The sequence below is a fragment of the Peromyscus eremicus genome, chromosome 3 (assembly GCF_949786415.1).
Source record: "Peromyscus eremicus chromosome 3, PerEre_H2_v1, whole genome shotgun sequence".
Classification (NCBI taxonomy): Eukaryota; Metazoa; Chordata; class Mammalia; order Rodentia; family Cricetidae; genus Peromyscus; species Peromyscus eremicus.
Window position 1 is genome coordinate 244,959 of NC_081418.1, and position 24,651 is coordinate 269,609.

The 24,651-nt window shown below is 40.2% G+C and overlaps 1 protein-coding gene across 4 annotated transcripts in view; it reads right to left on the reverse strand.

Annotated features, from left to right (window-relative positions):
• Nucleotides 1-24,364, reverse strand: part of LOC131906580 (RAD50-interacting protein 1) — a 47,387-nt gene extending 23,023 nt beyond the window's left edge. The window contains exons 1-5 of one of the 4 annotated variants that reach the window (XM_059257195.1): nucleotides 24,164-24,364; nucleotides 23,698-23,743; nucleotides 16,911-17,095; nucleotides 8,766-9,007; nucleotides 71-244 (exon numbers count right to left, since the gene is read on the reverse strand). In XM_059257195.1, coding sequence (XP_059113178.1) covers nucleotides 71-244; nucleotides 8,766-9,007; nucleotides 16,911-17,095; nucleotides 23,698-23,743; nucleotides 24,164-24,205 — 689 coding nt within the window. In that variant the 5' untranslated portion in view covers nucleotides 24,206-24,364. Of the gene's footprint in view, nucleotides 1-70; nucleotides 245-8,765; nucleotides 9,008-16,910; nucleotides 17,096-23,697; nucleotides 23,744-24,163 lie in introns of those variants that run through there. The other 3 variants (XM_059257192.1, XM_059257191.1, XM_059257193.1) reach the window with 3 other exon arrangements.
• Nucleotides 24,365-24,651: the final 287 nt, after the last annotated feature.

Sequence of the window (24,651 nt, forward strand, 5' to 3'; positions counted from 1 at the left end):
AGTATTTCATATGATGCCATTAAATTACCAAATATCCATCAGAAAGCAATCACCATGAAATATTTCCTGCCTGGTAAGCTTGTCCTTGAGAATTTTATGCCAGAATTTAACTGTGGCTCTCATGAAACTAAGAAGATGAGTACAAGACGACTCCTGAAGCTTGATGTCAAGTTCTGTCATGGTCATCAGGATAGAGGCAGCCTCTGGCACATTATTGGTCATCAGGTATTGCTGAACGTTATCACTGTAAGACAAAGCAGAACACACATTGAGTGTTTCTTGTGGAGTGAGCGAGTATGTGTGTGGACGTGGACGTGTGTGTGTGTGTGTGTGTGTGTGTGTGTGTGTGTGTGTGTGTGTCTGTCTGTGTGAGTGAGTGAGTGTGTACCTGTGTAGAGACCCTGAGGTCAATAGCAGGTGTCTTTCTCAATCACTCTCCACCTTATTTTTGAGACATGGTCTCTTTATTGAACCTGAAATTCTCCAACTCATCTGGAATCTAGACTCTACACTGTCTGTCTGGCCAGCTCCAGAAATCCTCCTGTCTGCCTCCCCAACACCTGGCTCTTTAATGCAGTTGCTGGAAACTGAACTCAGATATTTATGTTTGCATAGCAAGCACTTTACTGACTAATCCATTACCAAATCCCCCTTTGGAACAAAATTAAGCTCAGAAAATTTCACAGTAAGGCTGTGGTGGGCTTTAATCTCAGTCCTCAGGAGGCAGAGGCAGGTGGCTCTCTGTAAATTTGAGGCCAGCCTGGTCTACAGAGCTAGTTCCAGGACAGCCAGGGCTACAGAGAGAAACCCTGTCTCAAAAAAAAAAGAAAAAGAAAAAATAAAAACATTCTCCCTCATCTAAGGAAGAATGAAGCATGACTATGAGTTGGCTACTTATTTTACCAGACACTCACATCTGAAGGAACCTGGAGACACACCTCCCCCGTCCAACTCCTTTAACATCCTCCTAAGAGCAGCAGCCTGTGTTCCAGATGTCTTCTTCTACCTGTCCCTTCCCACTCCTCCTGAGAGGACAGATGTGTCACATTTCTGCAGACAACACTCATTTCTGGTAGGACTTCTTTCATAGAAGTTGTGATCCACAGGATAATGTAATTAGCATATGGGACACTCAGGTAGAGTAACCTTCAGTTTTTATCTACTTTGCATCATAGTTACCATTTCTGCATCAAAAAAGGTATATTCCAAGTTTAGTATTTCATTAAAATAAAGACCATCATGCTTAAGAAATGTACAAATGTAGCCAGGTAGAGTGACATAGCATGTAATCCTTGCACTGTACACTGGGGAAATAGAGGCAGAAAGATCAAGAATTCATGGGCCATGAGACTTGCCTAGACCCTCCAATAAAAAAATGAGGCAGGCACAAGGATGCATACCTTTAATCTTAGCACTCAGGATGTAGAGATTGACAGATTGTTGTGAAATATTAGTTGAGGATGGGTTACATTTGTTTATGCTGAGGAACACTCATTTAATGGCGAAAAGACATGTTGCATTCTTTTATGTTGCATTTATTTAACTCTGTGAAGCTGTGTTACTTAGCCTGTCTAAAACACCTGATGGTCTAATAAAGAGCTGAACAGCCAATAACAAGGCAGGAGACAGGATAAGTAGGGCTAGCAGGCAGAAAAAATAAATAGGAGGAGAAATCTGGGAAGAGAAGATCAAGGAACAAGAAAAGAAGAAGAGCCGGGCGGTGGTGGCGCACGCCTTTAATCCCAGCACTCAAGATGCAGAGGCAGGCGGATCTCTGTGAGTTCAAGGCCATCCTGTCTACAGAGTGAGTTCCAGGAAAGGTGCAAAGCTACACAGAGAAACCCTGTCTCGAAAAAAAAAAAAAAAAAAAAAAAAAAAAAAAAAAAAGGAAAGAAAAGAAAAGAAGAAGAGAAGAAGAGAGGACACCAGGGGCCAGACACCCAGCTACACAGCAAGCCATGGAGTAAGAAGTAAAGAAAGGTATAGAGAATAGAGAAAGATAAAAGCCCAGAGGCAAAAGGTAGACAGGATAATTTAAGAAAAGCTGGCTAGAAACAAACAAAGCTAACACTGGGCATTCATAAGAAAGAATAAGCCTCCACATATATTTATTTGGGAGCTGGGTAGCAGTATTTGGGAGCTGGGTAGCAGGCCCCCAAAAGAGTAAGAGGGTTTAAAAAAAAAAAAAACTACAGCAGAGCTCTGTGAGTTTGATGTCAGCCTGGTACAGGCTTACCTACACGGTAAGTCCCAGGCCAGCCAAGGTTACATAGTAAGACCTTGATTCAAAAACGAAAAAGAGTCCGGCAGTGGTAGAGCACGCCTTTAATCCCAGCACTCAAGAAGCTGAGACAGGTGAAGACCTGTGAGCTGAAGACCCGGTCTACAAATCAAGTTCCAGGACAGCCATAGCTGTTATACATAGAAACCTAGTCTCAAAAACAAAACAAAAAAAAAGAAAGAAAGAAAAAAGATATATTACAAAAGAACAGAAATGTACAAGTAACCACAGAATATAAAATTTCCAGAATTGCATAACACTGAAACGTGAAGGACACTTACAGCACAGGAAAAGCCAGAATAACAATGTTCATGCTATGACACTGCTCACTATAATGTTCACAAAACACTGCCAAGATGCTAAGTCAAGCAAGAAGAGAGAAGGAGAGAAAAGGAGAGACAGAATACAGAATAAAAACAAGCCATTACAGGGAAATTTAGAGATGAAAAAATAGGCTTAGAGGTTTGAAAGAAAATTGGAACTAGAGATGTTATCACAAAGGCCCTAGGGGAAAAACTATATTATTAAGAGAGTGAAATAACTGTCAGTGTGGTACTCATTACTTATTTGATTCTTTTTTTTAATATTTTCTTTTTTTAATAATTTATTTGCCGGGCGGTGGTGGCGCACGCCTTTAATCCCAGCACTCGGGAGGCAGAGCCAGGCGGATCTCTGTGAGTTCAAGGCCAGCCTGGGCTAGGGAGTAGCAAAGCTACACAGAGAAACCCTGTCTCGAAAAACCCAAAAAAAAAAAATAATAATAACTTATTTAACTTTATTTTATGTGCATTGGTATAACAGTGTCAGATCTCCAGGAACTGGAGTTACAGACAGTTGTGAGCTGTCATGTGGGTGCTGGGAATTGAACCCAGGTCCTCTGGAAGAGCAGTCAGTGCTCTTAACCACTGAGCCATCTCTCTAGCCCCTATTTATTTGATTCTTATTCAATATGATTCCTGGATTAAAATTCTCTTTTAAACAATTCAGATACCACAAAAGTTACAGATAACTACAGTCTTGTTTTGGTTAATTTCTTTGGCTACTATGAAAGGGAAACTTTTAAACAAAGAGAAATGAAGTAAAGCAAGGTTTAAAACTCCTTTACTAAAGGTTCTAGGAAGATGGCTCAGGGGGTAAAGTATCTGCTGTGCAAGCATGAGGACTTGGGATTTAGATCCTTTAACAGCCATATAAAAAGTAAGGCATGGTAACGCACCTGTAATCCCAGCACAGGAAGAGGAGACAGCACAGGAAGAGGAGACAGAGGGTGGCTAGGGAGACACTAGCCAGCCAGTCTAGCCAATCTGTGAGCCAAGGGTTTAGTGAGAGACTGTCTCAAAAAATAAAGGAAGACAACCAATGTACAATTTGGAGGAGGTAGGGAACCATACCATAAAACAAAATAATCTCCCCATTTAGGCAGAAATGTTACTCTGACTTGAGAGGCAAGACCAGATATAATTAACCTGTAGTGTTCACAAAACAGATGTAAACTTTATTACTCTTTTTATCAAAATAACTTTATTTTTCCCTACTCATAGGTATTTCAACTCCATTATTCATCTAAGAATACTGTATAGTTTTGGGAGAGTTTTTAGTCTGTTTGTTTGTCTGTCTGTTTTTAGACAAGGTCTAGCCATGTAGCCATAAGCTGATTTTGAACTTGCTATCCTCCTGCCTTGGCCTCCCAAGCATTGAGATTACAGGTTTGAACCATCACATTGGCCTAACTATGTAGTTCTTTTTGTTTGCTGTTGTTTTGGAGACCAGGTCTCAATTAGTAGCCTGGGTTTTCCTGGAATTCACTCTGTAAAAAAAGCTGGCCTAAAACATGCAGCAATCCTCCTGCTTCAGCCCACCAAGTGCTAGGATTACATCATGACAGGTCACAATTCTTTCTTAAGCAATTATTTATTTATTTATTTTTGGTTTTGGTTTTTCAAGACAGGACAAGACATCCCTGGCTGTCCTCGAATTCATTCTGTAGATCAGGCTGGCCTCCAGCTTACAAAGATCTGCCTGCCTGTGCCTCCTGAGTGCTGGGATTAAAGGTGTACAGTATTACTGTCCAGTCAATTATTTATTTATTTTTATTTTATGTGTATGAGTGCTTTGCCTGCATGTACACTATGAGCACCATATGCATACAGTGCCCAGGGAAGCCAGAAAACGTCATCAGATCCACTGGAACTGAAGTTACTGAAGTTGTGAGCTGCTATGTGAGTTCCAGTAATTGAAACCTGGTCCTCTGGAAGAGCAGCAAGTGCTTCTAACTGCTGAGCCATCTCTCAGCCTCTTACATTGCATTTCTTATTAGATGATAATAACCACTAAAGAAATTCAAATACTAGGTGAAACAATGCAGCTCAACATGTGACAATCTCTAAAAACGAATGGAACAATGATGATCACACTTGAAGAAATATGGCATTAGAAATAGTAGTTTTAAGTTAAATCAAGATGAGATAAACCATTTAAATAGACCAATAGTCCTTAAGAAAATAGAAATAGTCATTAAAAGTCTCCCAACCAAAAAAAGCCCAGGACCAGATGGTTTCAGGGCAGAATTCTACCAGATCTTCAAAGAAGAGCTAATTCCAATACTCTTCAAATTGTTCCACACAAGAGAAACAGAAGGAACATTACCAAACTCTTTTTATGAAGCTACAGTTACCCTGATACTCAAACCACACCAAGATGCAACAAAGAAAGAGAATTACAGACCAATCTCCCTCATGAACATTGATGCAAAAATACTCAACAAAATATTTGTAAACTGAATCCAAGAACACATCAAAAAAATTATCCACCATGACCAAGTAGGCTTCATCCTAGGGATGCAAGGATGGTTCAACACATGAAAATCTGTCAATGTAATACACCATATAAACAAACTGAAAGAAAAAAAACCACATGATCATCTCATTAGATGTTGAAAAAAGGTGCATCCAACACCCCTTCAGGATAAAGGTCCTAGAGAGATCAGGACACAAGGAACATACCTAAACATAATAAAGGCAATTGTACAGCAAGCCAACAACCAACACCAAATTAATGGAGAGAAACTCAAAGGGATTCCACTAAAATCAGGACTATGACAAGGCTATCCACTCTCCCCATATTTATTCAATATAGTACTTGGAAGTTCTAGCTAGAGCAATAAGACAACAAAAGAAGATCAAAGGGATACAAATTGAAAAGGAAGAAGTCAAACTTTCACTATTTGCAAACGATATAATAGTATACATAAGTGACCCCAAAAATTCTACCAGGGAACTCCTACAGCTGATAAACTCCTTCAGTAAGGTGGCAGGATACAAGATCAACTAAAAAAAAAAAAATCAGTAGCCCTCCTATATACAAATGATAAAAGGGATGAGAGAGAAATCAGAGAAACATCACTCACCCTTTACAATAGCCACAAATAATATAAAATAGCTTGGGGTAACTCTAACTAAGCAAGTGAAAGACCTGTATGACAAGAACTTTAAATCTCTGAAGAAAGAAATTGAAGAAGACATCAGAAAATGGGAAGATCTCCCATGCTCATCGATAGGTAGGATTAACATAGTAAAAATGGCAATCTTACCAAAAGCAATCTACAGATTCAATGCAATCCCCATCAAAATCCCAACACAATTCTTCACAGACTTGGAAAGAACAATACTCAACTTCATATGGAAAAACAAAAAACCCAGAATAGCTAAAAGAATCCTGTATAATAAAGTAACCTCTGGAGGCATCACCATCCCTGACCTCAAGCTCTACTATAGAGCTATAGTAGTAATAAAAACAGCTTGGTACTGGCATAAAAACCAACATGTGGACCAATGGAATCAAATTGAAGACCCTGACATTAATCTGCACACCTATGAACACCTGATTTTTGACAAAGAAGCCAAAAACTACAATGGAAAAAAGAAAGCCTCTTCAAAAAATGGTGCTGATATAACTGGATATCAACATGTAGAAGATTACAAATAGATCCTTATCTGTCACCATGCACAAAACTCAAGTCCAAGTGGATCAAAGACCTCAACATAAATCCAGTTACACTGAACTTGATAGAAGAGAAAGTAGGAAGTACTCTTGAATGCATTGGCACAGGAGATCACTTCCTAAATATAACACCAGTAGCACAAACACTGAGAACAACAATTAATAAATGGGACCTCCTGAAACTGAGATGCTTTTGTAGGGCAAAGGATACGATCAGTAAGACAAAATGACAGCCCACAGAATGAGAAAAGATCTTCACCAACCCCACATCTGACAGAGGGCTGATCTCCAAAACATATAAAGAATTTAAAAAAAAAAAAAAAAAGAGACATCAAAATGCTGAACAATCCAATTAAAAAATGGGCTACAGAGCTAAAGAGAGAATTATCAACAGAAGAATCTCAAATGCCTGAAAGACATTTAAGGAACTGCTCAACATCCTTAGTCATCAAAGAAATGAAATCAAAACGACTCTAAGATACCACCTTACACCTGTCAGAATGGCTATGATCAAAAACACTGAAGACAGCTTATGTTGGAGAGGATGTGGAACAAGGGGAACTCTCCTCTACTGCTGGTGGGAATGCAAACTTGTACAGCTACTTTGGAAATCAGTATGGCAGTTTCTCAGAAAATTGGGAATAAGTCTTCCTCAAGACCCAGCTATACTACTCTTGGGCATATACACAAGGAATGCTCAATAATACCACAAGGACACATGCTCAACTATGTTCATAGCAGCATTATTCGTAATAGCAAGAACCTGGAAACATTCTAGATGCCCCTCAACTGAAGAATGGATAAAGAAAATGTGGCACATATACACAATGGAGTACTATTCAGCAGTAAAAAACAATCACATCATGAAATTTGCAGGCAAATGGATGGAACTAGAAAATATCATCCTGAGTGAGGTAACCCAGACTCAGAAGGACAAACATGGTATGTACTCACTCATAAGTGGATGCTAGATGTAAAGCAAAGGATAACCAGACTACAACCCATAGTTCCAGAGAAGCTAGCTAAAGAGGAGGACCCTAAGAGGGTCACATAGATATCCCAGTGAAGCAGAAATAGATGAGATCTACATGAGCAAACTGGGGGTGAGGAGAGGTGATGGAGGGCAAGGAATTGGGGATGAGAACATAAGGAAATCGGAGGTTTGCACTGGAACAGGAACAGAGTTGAAGAGTAAGGAAAGAGATACCATGATAAATGAAGACATTATGGGAATAGGGAGAAATAGGGTGCTAGGGAAGTTTCCAGGAATCCATAAGGATGATCCCACCTTAGACTACTAGGAATGGTTGAGAGGGTGCCTGAACTGGTCTACTCCGGTAAGTGAATACTCTGTCATCATAGAGCCTTCATCCAGTTACTGATGGAAAGAGATGCAGAGATCCACGGCCAGGCGCCAGAACAAGCTCCAAGAGTCCAACTGATGAGAGAGAGGAGGGATTCTATAAGCAAGGGACATTGAGATCATGATGGGAAAACGTACAGAGACGGCCAGCCAAACTAGTGTAAACCCATGAACTGTGGACCAATAACTGTAGAGCCCCCATGGGACTGGACTAGCCTTCTGGTGAGACAGTTGTTTAGCTTGAACTGTTTGGGGGGCCCCAGGCAGGGGGATCAGAATCTGTCCCTGGTGCATGAGCGGGCTTTTTGGTGTCCAAGTGTGACATCTTGCACAGCCTTGATATAGGGGGTAGGGGCTTAGATCTGCCTCAACTGAATACACCAGTCTCTGCTGACTCCTCATGGAAGACCTTGACTTGAAGGAGGTAGGAATGGGTGGAGTATTAGGGGGTCAGAGGAGGGAGGAGGGGGAATCTGTGGTTGGTATGTAAAATGAATAGAAAATTTCTTAATAAAAAAAAGGGAGAAAAAAAAAAAGAAACAGTAGTTTTGGCTGGGCAGTGGTGGCACATGCCTTTAGATTTGAGGCCAGCCTGGTCTACAAAGTGAGTTCCAGGACAGCCAAACCTATACAGAGAAACTCCTGTCTTGAAAAACCAAAAACAAAAAAAAGTTTGACACAACTGCTTAAGCCTTAAATTTTTTTTTTTAAGATTTATTTATTTATTATGTATACAGTGTTCTGTCTGCATGCATGTCTACAGGAAGAGGGAACCAGATCTCATTACAGATGGTTGTGAGCCACCACGTGGTTGCTGGGAATTGAACTCAAGACATCCAGAAGAACAGCCAGTGCTCTTAACCTCTGAGCCATCTCTCCAGCCCAAGCCTTAAATTTTTAACTTACTTAGATTAGTTTCTTTCAAATGCAAATTAAGCTACCTGAAAAGTTTATTTTCATTCACAATAGAGCAGAATAATCATTACCATAATGTTATTTTCCTAACACTTGGTAAAAAAAATTATAATCTTTAATTAACTCAATTATTTAACAGCATACATATATTCTCTGAGACAGAGGACTCAAAGGAAACAATAATTATGAGAACAATGCCTGCCCTACCTTAGCTCTTCGATCTGTGAAACCCATTTAAGGTATGTGAGATGCTGCTCAATCTCTTCTATCTGGTTGATCATGGCCCCAAGATCATCCATCCAGGGCTGTGCAGTCAGCAAATGGCTAGTGATGGAGCTGAAGAGAGGAGTTTCCTGCTCCAGAAACTGATTAAGAACTTGTTGGGATTCCTCTGCATCTTTTAAAGCACTTTGAATTCTTTTAGGGATTTCTGATGAAATTGTAAGTACCTAACAACATACAAAAATATTAGTAACGAGGTAAAAGTTTGTTAGTCCAAAAACATGTTCCAACAGAACTGAAAGTTTTCCATTAAATTTTTCAAGCTAGCTGGGCATACTGGTGCACACCTTTAATCCCAGCTCTTAGAAGGTAGGTGCAGGAGTACCTTTGTAAGTTTGAGCTATATCTGAGTTTCAGGGCAGCTACAATTATGTAATCAGACCTTGTCTTAAAAACAAACATAAGTGGGGAATGTCACATACTCTGGTTTGGATAAAAAAAAAGTTAAAGAAAAAAAAAAAAAACAAACAAACAAACATAAGGCCGGGCGGTGGTGGCGCACGCCTTTAATCCCAGCACTCAGGAGGCAGAGCCAGGCGGATCTCTGTGAGTTCCAGGCCAGCCTGGGCTACCAAGTGAGTCCCAGGAAAGGCGCAAAACTACAACTACACAGAGAAACCCTGTCTCGAAAAAAAAAAAAAAAAAAACATAAAAACCCTTCAAACAAAAGGTTTGGCTAGGTGTGGTGGCACACACCTTCGGTCCCAGCACTTGGGAGGTAGAAGCAGAAGAATCAGGAATTCAAGGTCAGCCTTGGCTATTATATTGAGTTCTAGGCCAGCCTAGGCTACATAAGACTATCTCAAAAAAAAAAAAAAAAGAAAGAATGAATGAATGAATGAATGAATGAATGAAAAAATGAAAGAAAGAGAGAGAGAGACAAAGAAGGAAGGAAGAAAGGAAGGGAGGGAGGGAGGAAGGAAGGAAAGAAAGAAAAAGAAAGGAAGGAAGGAAGGAAAAAAGAAAGAAAGAAAGAAAGAAAGAAAGAAAGAAAGAAAGAAAGAAAGAAAGAAAGAAAGAAAGAAAAAGGGCTAGTGAGGTTTAAAAAAAAAGAAAGAAACAGGCACAGCACTGTGTCTGTAACCCTCATGCTAGGAAGAAAAAGACAGGTAGATCTCTGCTCAGTGGCCAGCCCATCTAGCTGAATCAATGAGCTTCAGGTACAGTAAAGAGACCCTACCTCAAAAAAACAGGTGGATGATAATAGAGATAGACACCTGACATTGACCTCTGGCTTATTCATTTCCATACTCATGGAAACATATAGCATACATAACACACACACACACACACACACACACACACACACACACACACACACACACACAAAATAACAAGGTTCAATTTCTTCATCCTATAGCAATCAACCCAAACATTCATATAACCCAATCCCAATCATGTAATTAAAACAGATGTTTTTAAATTGCTTTTTATCATATATAAGAAACATAAATCAATATTAGACATCAGAACAAATGACTAATATTTTATTTTGAGACAGTCTCATATATACCAGGCTGGCCTTGAACTTCTGAACATTCTCCATCCATCTTATGAGTTCTGGAATTACAGGTTAATGTGACCACACCCGGTACTACTCAGAATTTATAGAATTTCTACTCAATCAATCCTGATTAGACACTCTGAACCCTGCACTATGCTAGTAATATAAGGAAGATAAACATCTGCCCTTAATTATGGAAGAGACACATAAGCATACATTCTCAAAAGTGAAATTAATGCAATAAAACAACATACTAGCCTGATCATGGTGGTACAAACCTTCAGTCCCAGCACATGGGAGGCAGAGGCAGATAGAGCTCTGTGAGTTCCAGGTCAGCCTGGTCTACACAGTGAGTTCCAAGCTAGCCAGTGCTAGAGTGATGCCTTGTGAACAACAAAACCACCTGACACACTAGGAACTAGGAGAAACAGTACACTAATGTAGCACTCCTGAAACCTGAACATGAACAAAAATTACCTGGAGATCTTGTTCTAATGGACAGAATCTAAATCAAAGGGAGAAGAGAGACTAGATGAGCCTGGACAGGAGGAAAAGACCAGCTCACAGGTGGTCATGAAGAACATTCTTTGTATAACAGATAACAGAGTCCACTAGATGTTTAAATTTACAGGTTAGAAAATAGGAATAGGAAAGCAAGGAGGGAGCTCAGAAGACTGAGGGTTGGGTATTAACAGAGGGAGGAGAAGCATCAGACTCCTAGGCTACAGACCTGTGCTGGTTGGGTTTTTGTCAAATTGACACAAGCTAGAGAGTCATCTGAAAAGATGGAACTTCAACTGAGAAAATGCTTCTATCAGATAGGCTTTTAGGCAATTCTGTGAGCCTAATCAATTCTTGATTAATGGCTGATGGGGAAGAGCCTACCCTACTATGGGTAGTATCACCCCTGGTCAGGCGGTCCCTAGTTATATAAAAACCAAACTGAGTAAACCATGAAAAACAAGCCAGTAGACACTCTTTGTCCATGCTCTCTGCACCAATTCCTGTCTCCAAGTTCCTGCCCTGAGCTCCTGCTTTGACTTTCCTCAATGACAGATCATGATATGGAAGTGTAAGCCAAAAAAAAACCTCTTTCCTCCACAAGATGCTTTTGGTCAGTGTTTTATCATAGAACTAGAAAGCAAGACCTAAGTGATAAACAGTTGGAGCTGCTATTAGCCACAGAGGGAAATCTGTTAAGAGACAGATAAGAACAATTTTGGACATGCTCAATTTCAGGTTCAGTAAGGGACTTCAGCAAAAGTATCTGTGGTCATTAGGAAAACAAGCTTGATTACAGGGGTAAAAGAGCTAATAACAAACTAGAAAATGGAGATTGATAACAGAGACTTTTTTAAATGTCTGACAGCTGCTATGGGATGTCTTTCCGTATGCTGTGAATATGTGTGGCTCCCACTGGATACTAAATAAAGCTGTTTTGGCCTATGGTAAGAAACCTTACAGCCAGGTGGGATATCTAAGCAGAGACAGAGAGAGAAGAAGGGCACAGTTGAGGGAGACGCCAGCCCACTACAGAAGGAGCAACAAGATGCCAGCAGACAGGTAATGCCACAGCCACATGGCAACATATAGATTAACAGGAATGGGTTAATTTAAGATGAAAAAGCTAGTCAGCAAGAAGCTGAAGCCATAGGCCATACAGTTTATAATTAATATAAGCCTCTGAGTAATTATTTTATAAGCAGCTGTGGCACTATGGGTGGGAGAGATTTATATGGACTGCTGGGCAAGGCAGGACCGGAGAAACTTCTGAATACACACAACCAAATGAATGAATAAATGCCTACTAAAAGATGAAGGCAATGTTTTTTGGTTTGTTTTATAGAAAAGACCTATTTTCATCTACTGAGAAGACAGAACTGGTAGAGAAGCAAATGATAAAATTCCAAGAGCAGATGGTTCAACATACAAAAATTTGTCAACGTAATCCATCATATAAACAAACTGAAAGAAAAAAACCACATGATCATCTCATTAGATGTTGAAAAAGCCTTTGACAAAATCTAACACCCCTTCAGGATAAAGGTCCTGGAGAGAGATCAGGAATACAAGGAACATACTTAAATGTAATAAAGGCAAGTTACAGCAAGCCAACAGCCACCATCAAATTAAATGGAGAGAAACTCAAAGGGATTCCACTAAAATCAGGACTATGACAAGGCTATCCACTCTCCCCATATTTATTCAATATAGTACTTGGAAGTTCTAGCTAGAGCAATAAGACAACAAAAGAAGATCAAAGGGATACAAATTGAAAAGGAAGAAGTCAAACTTTCACTATTTGCAAACGATATAATAGTATACATAAGTGACCCCAAAAATTCTACCAGGGAACTCCTACAGCTGATAAACTCCTTCAGTAAGGTGGCAGGATACAAGATCAACTAAAAAAAAAAAAAAATCAGTAGCCCTCCTATATACAAATGATAAAAGGGATGAGAGAGAAATCAGAGAAACATCACTCACCCTTTACAATAGCCACAAATAATATAAAATAGCTTGGGGTAACTCTAACTAAGCAAGTGAAAGACCTGTATGACAAGAACCTTAAATCTCTGAAGAAAGAAATTGAAGAAGACATCAGAAAATGGGAAGATCTCCCATGCTCATCGATAGGTAGGATTAACATAGTAAAAAATGGCAATCTTACCAAAAGCAATCTACAGATTCAATGCAATCCCCATCAAAATCCCAACACAATTCTTCACAGACTTGGAAAGAACAATACTCAACTTCATATGGAAAAACAAAAAACCCAGAATAGCTAAAAGAATCCTGTACAATAAAGCAACCTCTGAAGGCATCACCATCCCTGACCTCAAGCTCTACTATAGAGCTATAGTAGTAAAAACAGCTTGGTACCGGCATAAAAACTGACATGTGAACCAATGGAATCGAATTGAAGACCCTAACAATTAATCTGCACACCTATGAACACCTGATTTTTGACAAAGAAGCCAAAAACTATACAATGGAAAAAAGAAAACCTCTTCAACAAATGGTGCTGGCATAACTGCATGTCAACATGCAGAAGATGGCAAATAGATCCTTATCTGTCACCATGCGCAAAACTCAAGTCTAAGTAGATCAAATACCTCAACACAAATCCAGCAGTTCATACGCACAATGGAGTACTACTCAGCAGTAAAAAAGTGACATCATGAAATTTGCAGGCAAATGGATGAACTAGAAAATATCATCCTGAGTGAGGTAACTCAGACTCAGAAAGACAAACATGGTATGTACTCACTCATAAGTGGATACTAGAAGTAAAGCAAAGGATGATCAAACTACAACCCACAGCTCCAGAGAAGCTAGGAAACAAGGAAGACCCTAAGAGGGATGTACAGATCACCTTGGGAAGGGGAAATTGAGGAGATTCCCATGAGTACACTAGGGATGAGGGAGTCAGTAGATGGGAGGGTATGGGGGATGAGAACATGAGGGAATGGGATGGTCTAGCTGGAGGAGGGATGGAGTGGGAGAGCAATGAAAGAGATATCTTGATAGAGGGAGACATTATGGGGTAAGGGAGAAACCTAGTGCTAGGGAAATTATCAGGAATCTACAAGGATGACCCCAGATTAGACAACTAGCAATAGTGGAGAGGGTGCCTGAACTGGCCTTCCCCTGTAATCAGATTGCTGACTACCCTAACTGTCATCATAGAGCCTTCATCCAGTAACTGATGGAAACAGATGCAGAGATCCACAACCAAGCACCAGGCCAAGCTCCAGGAAGCTAGTCGAAGAGAGCAAGGGTGGGGGTGTCAAGATCATGATGGGGGAATCTACAGAGACAACTGAACCAAGATCAAAGGAACTCATGAACTTTAGACTGACAGCTGTCAAATCTGCATGGGACCGGACTAGACCATCTGCATATGGTAGGCAGTTGTGTAGCTGGGTCTGTTTGAGGGGCCCCTGACAGTGTGATCAGGATCTATCTCTGGCTTTCTGGATCCCATTACCTATGGTTTGACACCTTGCTCACCTTTGATGCAGCAGGGAGGGGCTTGGTCCTGCCTCAACTAAATGTACCAGGCTTAGCTGTCCCATGGCAGAACTTACCCTGTTAGAGGAAGAGATGAGGGGTGGGTTGGGGGTAGGGGGAAGGTGGGGGTGAGGGGAGTAAGAGGAGGGATGAGAGGGGGATCTGTGGTTGGTATGTAAAATGAATTTTAAAAATTAAAAAATAAATATGTTCTAAGATAAAAAATTAAAAAATCAAGGAAAAAGAAATTCCAAAGCCAGGCGGTGGTGGCGCACGCCTTTAATCCCAGCACTCGGGAGGCAGAGGCAGGTGGATCTCTGTGAGTTCGAGGCCAGCCTGGTCTCCAAAGCGAGTTCCAGGAAAGGCGCAAAGCTACACAGAGAAACCCTATCTCGAAAAACCAAAAAAAAAAAAAAAAAAAGAAATTCCAAGAGCAAACTAAGACCACTGTTTGGTTGCCAAGGTGCTAGGAAGGAGTTAGAGTGTAAGCCTGCATTGATATTAGCTCCTACTAGAAAGCTTATGTGGGCTAGGGACGGTACCACTGGCCAACAGACTGGAGAGATGGAGAGAGCAAGAATGGAGAATGGGGGGGGGGGGAGTGTATGCAAAGTACAATGCTATTTATGTATGAAAATGTCATAGTGAAACCTATTTATACACTGTGGTGGTTTGAATAGGTATAGCCCCCATGGACTCATATTTTTGAATGCTTGGCCCATAGGGAGTGGCACTATTAGGAGGTATGGCCTTGTTGGAGTAGGTGTCGCCTTGTTGTTGTCACTGTTGGGGTGGGCTTTGAGGTCTTATAAGCTCAAGCTATTCCCAGTGTGATACAGTTGCTTCTGCTACCTGTGGATCAAGATGTAGAACTCTCAGCTCCTTCTCCAGTACCATGTCTGTCTGCACAACACCATGTCCCACCATGATAATAATGGACTAAACCGCTGAAACTGTAAGCCATCCCATTAAATGTTTTCCTTTGTAAAATTTGTCATGGTCATGGTGTCTCTTCACAGCAACAGAAACCCTAACTAAGACATACACTAAGAACATAATGATGTATTTTCCAAGACCAGAGGTAGCAGCTAGTAGGGTGACTCAGCAGTTAAAAAACATTTGCAGAATAAGCCTGATCACCCAAGTCTGACCTATGCAACCCATGTAAAGGTACCATGGTCTCTGCATCAGTTCCTGTTTCCAAGGTTCAGACTTGAGTTCCTACTTGGGAGAGTGCTTGCCTAGCATGCATGAAGCCCTAAGTTTGAACACTGGGAACACAATGTGGTGATACATGTTGAAAATCCTAGCACTCTAGAGGTGGAAGGAGGAAGATCAGAAGTTTAAGGCCATTCTCTGCTACACAATTAAAGGCTCACCTAGAACCCTTCAGTGGTAAACAAAAAATTAGTTTACCTCTGAAAAGGTAAAAATGATTACAAATAAGTTTGGGAACATGGGATAGACTGTTAAAAATACTCATGCTAGATGCTTCAATTTTTTTGTTAGAGAAAAAGAAATGGCAGAATAGCCACGTAGGGTAGTCACTTAGGGAAAATTCAGAAGGATGAGTGAGGTTGGTAGCAATAAAAGACTGCAACGTGAGCCTGAAAATAGTTATGGTAGCAGGCCACAAATTGGGCTGTCCTTGGGTGACTCAGCAGTGTGATAGTCTCCAAAAGAACCTTGAAGGAATGGAAAAGCTGACAAACAGGCAACATATAAAAACTAGCAGTAGTTGTGACAGAAAAGCAGGAAGGTGTAAAGGCCTAACTCAATTCATGGGGCTGGAAGAACATAAGCCACACCACACCCACATATCAGAGTCTGCTTAACCTAATTAATTTCTTACTTAGATTATAAAATCTTTCCTCTTTGACAGAGTACTACAACTATAAAGACCTACTTATCTTTAATTTAAGATTATTTTCATTGGGTTTTTTAAAATAAAATACATGTTCATAGTAAAATGAAACCTTGAAAATACATAAAAGCATGAAGAAAATCACCTTTCAACCAACACTCAGAAACATTGTTAAAATTCTCTTTCAGTTTTTTTTTTGTTTTGTGAATTTTTTTGTGATAAGGTTTCATGGAATCCAAAGTGGTCTATAATCATTACATAGCTGAGGCTGGCCTGGAACTCTTGATGTAATTGTCTCCTACTTCCATGTGCTGAGGTTATAAGCATGTGCCACCACACCCAGCAACGACTGTAAATTAGACATGTTTCCTTCCTATGTGTGCATTTATAGAAACTTGGAATTATAGTGTTTAACTATTTTTGTACATTCTGACTTATTCACAAATCTGTTCTAGAAATTATTGAATAAAAATGATATAAAATTAGCTATCATTTTGTTTTCAAAGACATAAATCAGTAAGAACTCTTTTACTTAATTTATAAAATGTGGAGCAGGAGTCTTTAAAGCCAGTTAAATGATTATCTGTCATGATCTACATCTTCAAATGTATGATATCTAGTACATATAGTGCCGTTTATGTTCACTTTCAATGAATACAGGTGATAGTTCACTAAGCTTAATACTTACCTGTTCTTCTAACTTCATTTTGTTTTCTGTCATCTGTTCTATGAGTTTGCCAAGTTTCTTTAAAGATTTAAGGTCATTTCCCACTTCCTTTTCTATAAACGCAGACACATTCAGGAGAAGCCGATCATCATCTCTACCTTGCATGAGCTGCTCCCTTCCAACAAATGCTGCAATGTTCATGTCACCTACAGGTAGGGAAAGCAACTACTCACACCACTGTGTTACAGGAAGTATAAAAGCATACAGGGCTATAAAAGAGATACACAAGTTAGTATACTAGACTTAAAGTTTTAACTGAAGGCTGAAGATAAAGCTCAGTGGTACAGCATTTGTCTCTTATATATCAGGCCACGGGCACCTCCTGATAATTTAAAGAGTACACATCCATACTGTATCTCTTGATACATACACATATATCTGAGTGAACACAGATAATACCCGAATGATAAAACCAAAGCAGTAAATGAACCAATTACCACAAGATGCTCACAGGCAAAGAAAAAATTCCTAGAGCTTTCAAGAGTCATGGGTATGACAATACATAACTTTCAAAGTTAGTAAGGAACCAAAACTATGATCCAAAATAATATAAGAGTACTGCTCTGGCTTTAATGTATGTGAAAAACAGTATTGAAATATCTGTTATTGAAACATAGTGAAAAAAAAAAAACTGAGATGGTAACCCATACATAAAAATCCCTCATTGATAAAACTTTTAAAAACATTTTTATTTATTGTGAAAAGAGAGTGGTAATGGAGGGCAAAATTTATTAAACATTAAAACAAGTAATTTGGGGACTAAAGAGATGGCTCAGCAGTTAAGAGCACTGGTGCTCTTCTAGAGGACTTGGCTTCAATTCCCATCACCCACATGGCAGTTCACCACTGTCTGTAAGTCCAGTTATAGGGTATCTGACACCCTCCTACAGACATATGCAGACAAGCATCAGTGCACATAAAATAAAAATAATATTTAAAAAAAAAAGTAATGAAGAGTGGAATCAGAGATGGCTGTGAGCTTTGCTTTTTTTTTTTTTTATTTTGTTTTGTTTTTGTTTTTCGAGACAGGGTTTCTCTGTGCAGTTTTGGTGCCTGTCCTGTATCTCACTCTGTAGACCAGGCTGGCCTCGAACTCACAGAGGCCTGCCTCTGCCTCCGCTTTACTCTTATCTCATTTGGGTTAGGAAATTTCCTAGTTTATCCTGTGCTTGAACACTGATCTTCCCTATGAACCAGCCCTCACCCTGAGCACTCCCTTCTCTCTTTATCATAGGATGCTTACTACACACAGTTTAAGTTGCCACAAATACTTTCTGGTGAAGCACAGGTCAAATACACAAACAAAAAAGTTTCAAGCATTTTTAAACAAATTAAAACATTTTTTACTAAACAAAATAATCAACTTCAAAAGCAGTTAAATGAGTCAGATGTGATGGTGCACACCTGTAATCCAGAACTAAGGAGTAGATATAGGGGAATCCAGAGTTCTAAGCCTACTTGGGCTGCACAGTAAAAAAAAAAAAAAAAAAAAAAAAAAAAAAAAAAAAAAAAAAAAAAAAAAAATTCTCTCTAAAAAACAAAACCAAAAACAGAAAGAAACAAAACTTTAAAGCAATTAAATCATCTCTTACTGTCCTAAAATTTATGGCTCAATAGCACTGCTAATTTGATGATCATCTGTGCCACAGACTCAGCCACCCTGCACCTCAGAGGAACTTCTTGACAGCTTCTTCAGAGTTGGGGGGGGGGGGGGGGTTGACTAATATTAGGCAACATTACCTTTCTTCTCCTACTCTACCATTAATGTACTGTGATAAATGGTTTATTTTCAAAGTAGCTGTTTCTATACATAACCTGATTCTTTTTTAAAAATTTGTTATGGGTGTGCGTGTGCGTGTGCGCGTGTGCGTGTATGTGTGTGTGTGTGTGTGTGTGTGTGTGTGTGTATGTGTGAGTATGCACACATTTTAGTTTAGAGCTTTTGTTTTTGAGATCAGGTCTCTGTAGCCTGACAGGCCTTGAATTCTCTACACAGCTGGGGATGATCTTGAACTTCTGATCCTCTTAACTCTACATTCCAAGTGTTCACTGAGATTATAGATGCTCCACCACACTGTTTTATGTGGTTCTGGGTACTGAACTTAGAGCACTGAGCATTCTAGGCAAGTACTCTATCATATCTAAATGAAGATATGCCTAAATGAAAATGTATATGAGATACTGTTCAAATATTTATGTATAGAGTCACAGAATATACCAGAGCAAGGTGGTTCATACCTACCTAAGGCCAGCACTCAGGAGTCTGAAAAACTAATATAAATTCAAGGCCAGCTTGAACTATATAGTGAGACTGTGTCTCAAACCCCTGCAAAAAACAAATTACAGGACCAGAAAGAAGGCTTAGCAGGTAAAGGTGCATGCCTTGCAAGTCTTGCAACCTGAATTCAACCAGAATCCATATAAAGGTAGATCAGAACTAATTCCATAAAGTTGTCCTTTGATCTCCACAATCACACCATGATATGCCCACACCCACACATATACATCATACACACACACTTAATAGTAATAAATAAATAAAAATATAAAAACAAAACAAAAGGGTTAGAGAAATGGCTCAGAGGTTAAGAGCACTGACTGCTCTTCCAGAGGTCCTGAGTTCAATTCCCAGCAACCATATTGTGGTTCGTAACCATCTATGAGAGCTGGTGCCCTCTTCTGGCATGCAAACATGCATGCAGACAGACACTGTATACATAATAAATACATAAATCTAAAACAAAACAACAATAACAAATTACAAGGCCATCAAGATGGCTCATTGGGTAAAGGAACTTGCTGAAAAGGCTGATTGCCTGAATTCAATCCCTGGAAACCCCATAGTGTAGGGGTAGAAACAACTCCTGCAAATTGTGTGTTCTGGGATGTGTTTATACACACAAGCACAAAGAAATGTAAAAGAACAATTATATACCATGTGTTTGTTGCCAGGTACTCATTCCCTCTCTTTTCTCCCTACTCCAGAAAACAATTTAGTTTCCTTTGTTCTATTTAACTTACAAGAATTAAAATATTTTGGTGCCAACATTGTAGCTCAGTGATAGTGTACTTGCCCGAACTAAGTAAAAACCTACATTCAATTCTCGGTTCTGCAAAAATAATGAATCAATAAATTAAAGAAGAATTACCCAGCCAAATGGCACAGCAGGTAAAAGCACTTGCCGCCACGCCTGCTGTCCTAAGTTTGTTACCCAGGACCCACATGGTAAAAAAACAGAGCTAACTGTCATAAATTGTCCTCTGATACACACACACACACACACACACACACACACACACACACACACACTGTTACCCAGGACCCACATGGTAAAAAAAGAGAGCTAACTGTCATAAATTGTCCTCTGATACACACACACACACACACACAAAATAAAATGCAATAAATTTTTTTATTTAGAAAAAAGGAGAATTTGATCATTTAAAATAGATGAGAAGCAATAGGAGAAATAAACAAGGCTAAGTCTCAACTTCCAAACTATAAAATAAGTAATAATGTATGTCCCAGTCTATAATATATATATTGGGGGAGGGGGTTCGAGACAGGGTTTCTGTGTTGTTTTGGTGCCTGTCCTAGATCTCGCTCTGTAGACCAGGCTGGCCTCAAACTCACAAAGATCCACCTGGCTCTGCCTTCCGAGTGCTGGGATTAAAGGTGTGCGCCACCACCACCTGGCACCCCAGTCTATAAAGGTTAAAAATAAGACTAAAATTCATATTTCCTGGCTTTTAATCCAAAACTATTTTTATTTTTTTCTCCATATACAGAGTTTTTTCTATATCTAAACTTGAATAATATCTGATGTACATGTTAATCACAATAATAACTGTCATATACTAAAATATAATTATCTGTGGCTAGGGATGTGACTCAATTGGTAAAGTGCTTGCCAAGCATACATTAAGCTCTGGATTCATCTCCTGGACTGGAGATACCAAATGTAATGGCACACACCCATAATGCCAGTCCTGGGAAAGTGGAGGAAGAAGGGAAGTTCAGAGTCATCCTCAGCTACATAGCAAATTTAAAACCAGCCTGGGACACATAAAACGTGGTGTCTCAAAGAATAAAATAATCCAACTGCAATCATGTCCAGAACTCTTAATATCTTCTTAAGAACCTTTCATAAATATAACAAATGAGTTGTGTGGAGTATATTTGGCAGATGTGGGTTTCTGTATCTTGGGTAGTCAATTCTACCTTCACTTTAAACAACAAAAATTACAACCACTACATGTAAATATCTAAATGTGGTATACTACATGCTTAAGCACATGATATCCTTCAAAATTATATATAGGTTTGTATTATCTATTTATGTTTGTTTATTTGCTTTTGAGAAAGATCTCATGTATCCCAAGCTGGTCTCAATTTGCTATGTAGCAGTCAAGGATGATGTTGACTTTCAATTTCTAATTCTCATGTCTCCACCTCTTGGGTGCTGGGATTACAGGCATGCAACACCGTACTTGGTTTTATTTTTTGGTTTCTTAAGATAGGATCTATGGCCAGTGGCGCATGCCTTTAATCTCAGCGCTCCCGAGGCAGAGCCAGGTGGATCTCTGTGAGTTCGAGGCCAGCCTGGTCTACAGAGCAAGATCCAGGACAGGCACCAAAACTACACAGAGACTCCCTGGCTCGAAAAAACCAAGACAAAAAGAAAAGAAAAAGATAGGATCTATGGACTGGAGAATAGCTCTTGTTGCTTTTGCAGATCAGGGTTTGATTCCCAGCATCCACACAACACCTTAGAACCATCTTAACTCCAGTTCCAGGTATCTGAAGCCCTCTTCTGGCCTCCTCTGGCACCAGACATGCATATGGTACACAGACATACATGCAAGCAAAACACCATAAAAATAAAAAAATTAATTTAAATTAAAAAAAGAGGACAGTCTAGGCTTAATTATACTGCACATAACTAAAAAATAAGGATCTAAAAAATAAAAAGATAAGCTCTAATTCTGTGACCTAAACTAGTCTCCAAATCATGGCAATCCTCCTGCCTCTGCCTCCTAAGGGCTGGGATTTCAGACATGAGCCATCACACCTAGCTTGGGAGGTTTCTGTCTCTCCCTTTTTATTTTTTATAAAGAGCAGTCAGCATTGCAGAGCAGCTGACTGAGCCACTGGATACACAAGGACAAAGTCCTTACTGCAGTAGTTTGTACCTGACATTCTAAATGACAGATCAGCTGATGTCAAGAGTCATGGCATCTAAGTGGGACAAAGGTACAGAAGGAATGGTTTGTTTGTGTTTCTTTTAACTTTAGGAGATTTTATTTTTATGTGTATAGATGCATTCCCTTCAGGAATGTCTGTGAACCACATTCATTCAATGTACACAAAGGCCAGACACTGGCCAGAAGCCAGCATTGGATCCCCTAGAACTATAGTTACAAGTGTTTGTTAGCCAGCCTGTGGATGTTCAGAATTGAACCCAGCTCCTCTGGAAGAACAGCAAATTCTCTTAACAGCTAAGTCCACTTTCTGTTTGTTTGGTAGTGCTTGAGTTCAAACCCATGGCTTCCAAAGTGCTAGCCAAGAACTCTGCTACTGTAATAAATACCTACCAGCCCATTTCCACTTTTTTTCTTTTAAGGATTTGTTCATTTAATTTATGTGCACATGTGTTTGCTTCCATGAGTTTATGTGCACCAGGTGTAAGCAAGAGCCCTAAGAGACAAGAACAGGGCACTTATACTCCTGAAACTAGAGTACTGAGCTGTCACCCTGGGTTCTGGGAACTGAACCCAGGTTATCTGTAAAAGCAGCGAACACTCTTAAGCACCAAGCCATATTTCCAACTCCAAGAAGCTTATCAGTAGCCAATAGTAAGGGCAAACCTTACTCCTAAGAGCCACATGGTAAACGTGGGTACTCTTTCTCTTACTGCTAATTTTTATCAGCCTGCTTGTCAAAGTCATTGAACTGAACTCTTAACACAAAAAAAGAGCTATTACATGCTCTTCTCTTTCCTCTTAAAAAAGGAGAAAAAAAAGTCCTTCAAAAGCTCCTGTAGAGGTTGGGCATGTGGCACCTGGGAGATAGAGGCATAAAGATCAGGAATTCAAGGTCATCCTTAGTCACATAGTCTGAGGCCAACCTGGGCTACATTTGAGCTGACTTAAAATAAAATTTTTAAAAATATAAAAAAAAAAAACCCACAAAATAACAAAAACAGCTCTGAAGAATACTGGATTTCTAATAACTTGCTATGCTTATCTCATTAAAGTGAACTGACAAATATCCACATTCCTGACATATTTTCCTGTCCTAGGTAGGAAATGGAGTTATCAAATATTTCCTTTGTCCCCTATCCAGACCAAGACCCAGGACTACCTGCAGCAAATTTTAATTGCAAATTCACTGAAAGTAAAACTATAATTAAGCAATTATCAAACCTCTTCCTTGAACCCAGTAACAGTGACCAGCATCACTCCCTCCAAATACCTAATAGCAAGCTGATGTTTCATTAAAATGACAGGCCCCAGTGAAGTCATACTAGTCGGGGCACTAGGTAGGAGCCTCAAAGTGCTCTTTCTGTATTTTACAATCTTAGACAAAAGCCCACGTGCAAAGATAACTAGTATTTATTACTATTTAAACATTGTACAGAAAAAAATACTTTAAAAGGTAGCAGGCAAAGAAACTTCTGCAGACCCTGAAAGAGCACGCTGCAAGGGATAGCTAGGCAAAAACAGCTAAGGGTTTGGAGCTGCTTACGTTTCTCCTCTGTGTTCTTCATTTCGTCACCGCTTGTGGGACAGCACTGGCAGAAAAACAGGTATAGCAAACAAGTTAGATTTAAATAAGTGGAGTTCATGCAGGGCTCCACAAGGCCCCCTACTGTCAGCTGGAGAGGTGCTAGACGCCTCTCCCAAGGGCATTCCTGACCCACCTCCCTAATGCCACAACCGCCACCTTCTCAGAAATCTGTACCACCTCCCCAGGCTCTGAATTACCCTGCCAGGACACTGAGGCCACCGCCAACTTCCAATACTGTCATCTTCCTGGGACAATGAAAGACACTGTGACTACTTCCCCTGGGAAGTCCTTGACTGCCTCAGACCGTGGGAACCACCTCCACATGCTTCCAGGTTAGCCTGGCGGGGACAATCTCCCCAGGGAGGTCTGTGCCACCTCATAGGGTCACCAGTGTTCCTTCCCCGGGTTTCCAGGGACACCTCACCGAGGCTGCCGGCACCTTGCCTATCTCGCCAGCTGGAAGCATTCTGCCTCTGCGCAAGCCCTCGATTCCATACGCCGCCAGCCTAGCCTATAGAATCCGGCAACCGCAGCCACAGCCTTCAGAGACGCCAGATCGAGGGCCACCTCGACTTCCTTTCACCATCTCTCTGGTTCCGTTCTCTCGGCTAGAGAGACCTATCTGCGTCGCCGCTGTCCTGTTACATGGCGCCCCCTCCTGGTTGGCTGTTAGATCGACCGCTCAGGGAACCCGGTGGCCCTCCTATTTCTCAGCCCGGTAGGGGCTCGCGTCCTCCGCTGTGACAGAGCTCCCTCCATTTCTTTGGAGTTAATAAAAGTAGAATTCGGCCCTGGCATGGTGACTCATATTTCTAATCCCACCATTTGGGAGGTCAAGAAAGGCAGGAGGATCAGGAATTCAAAGTCAGCTCCAGCTACAAACTGAGTTCAAGGCTGCCCTTGACTACTTGT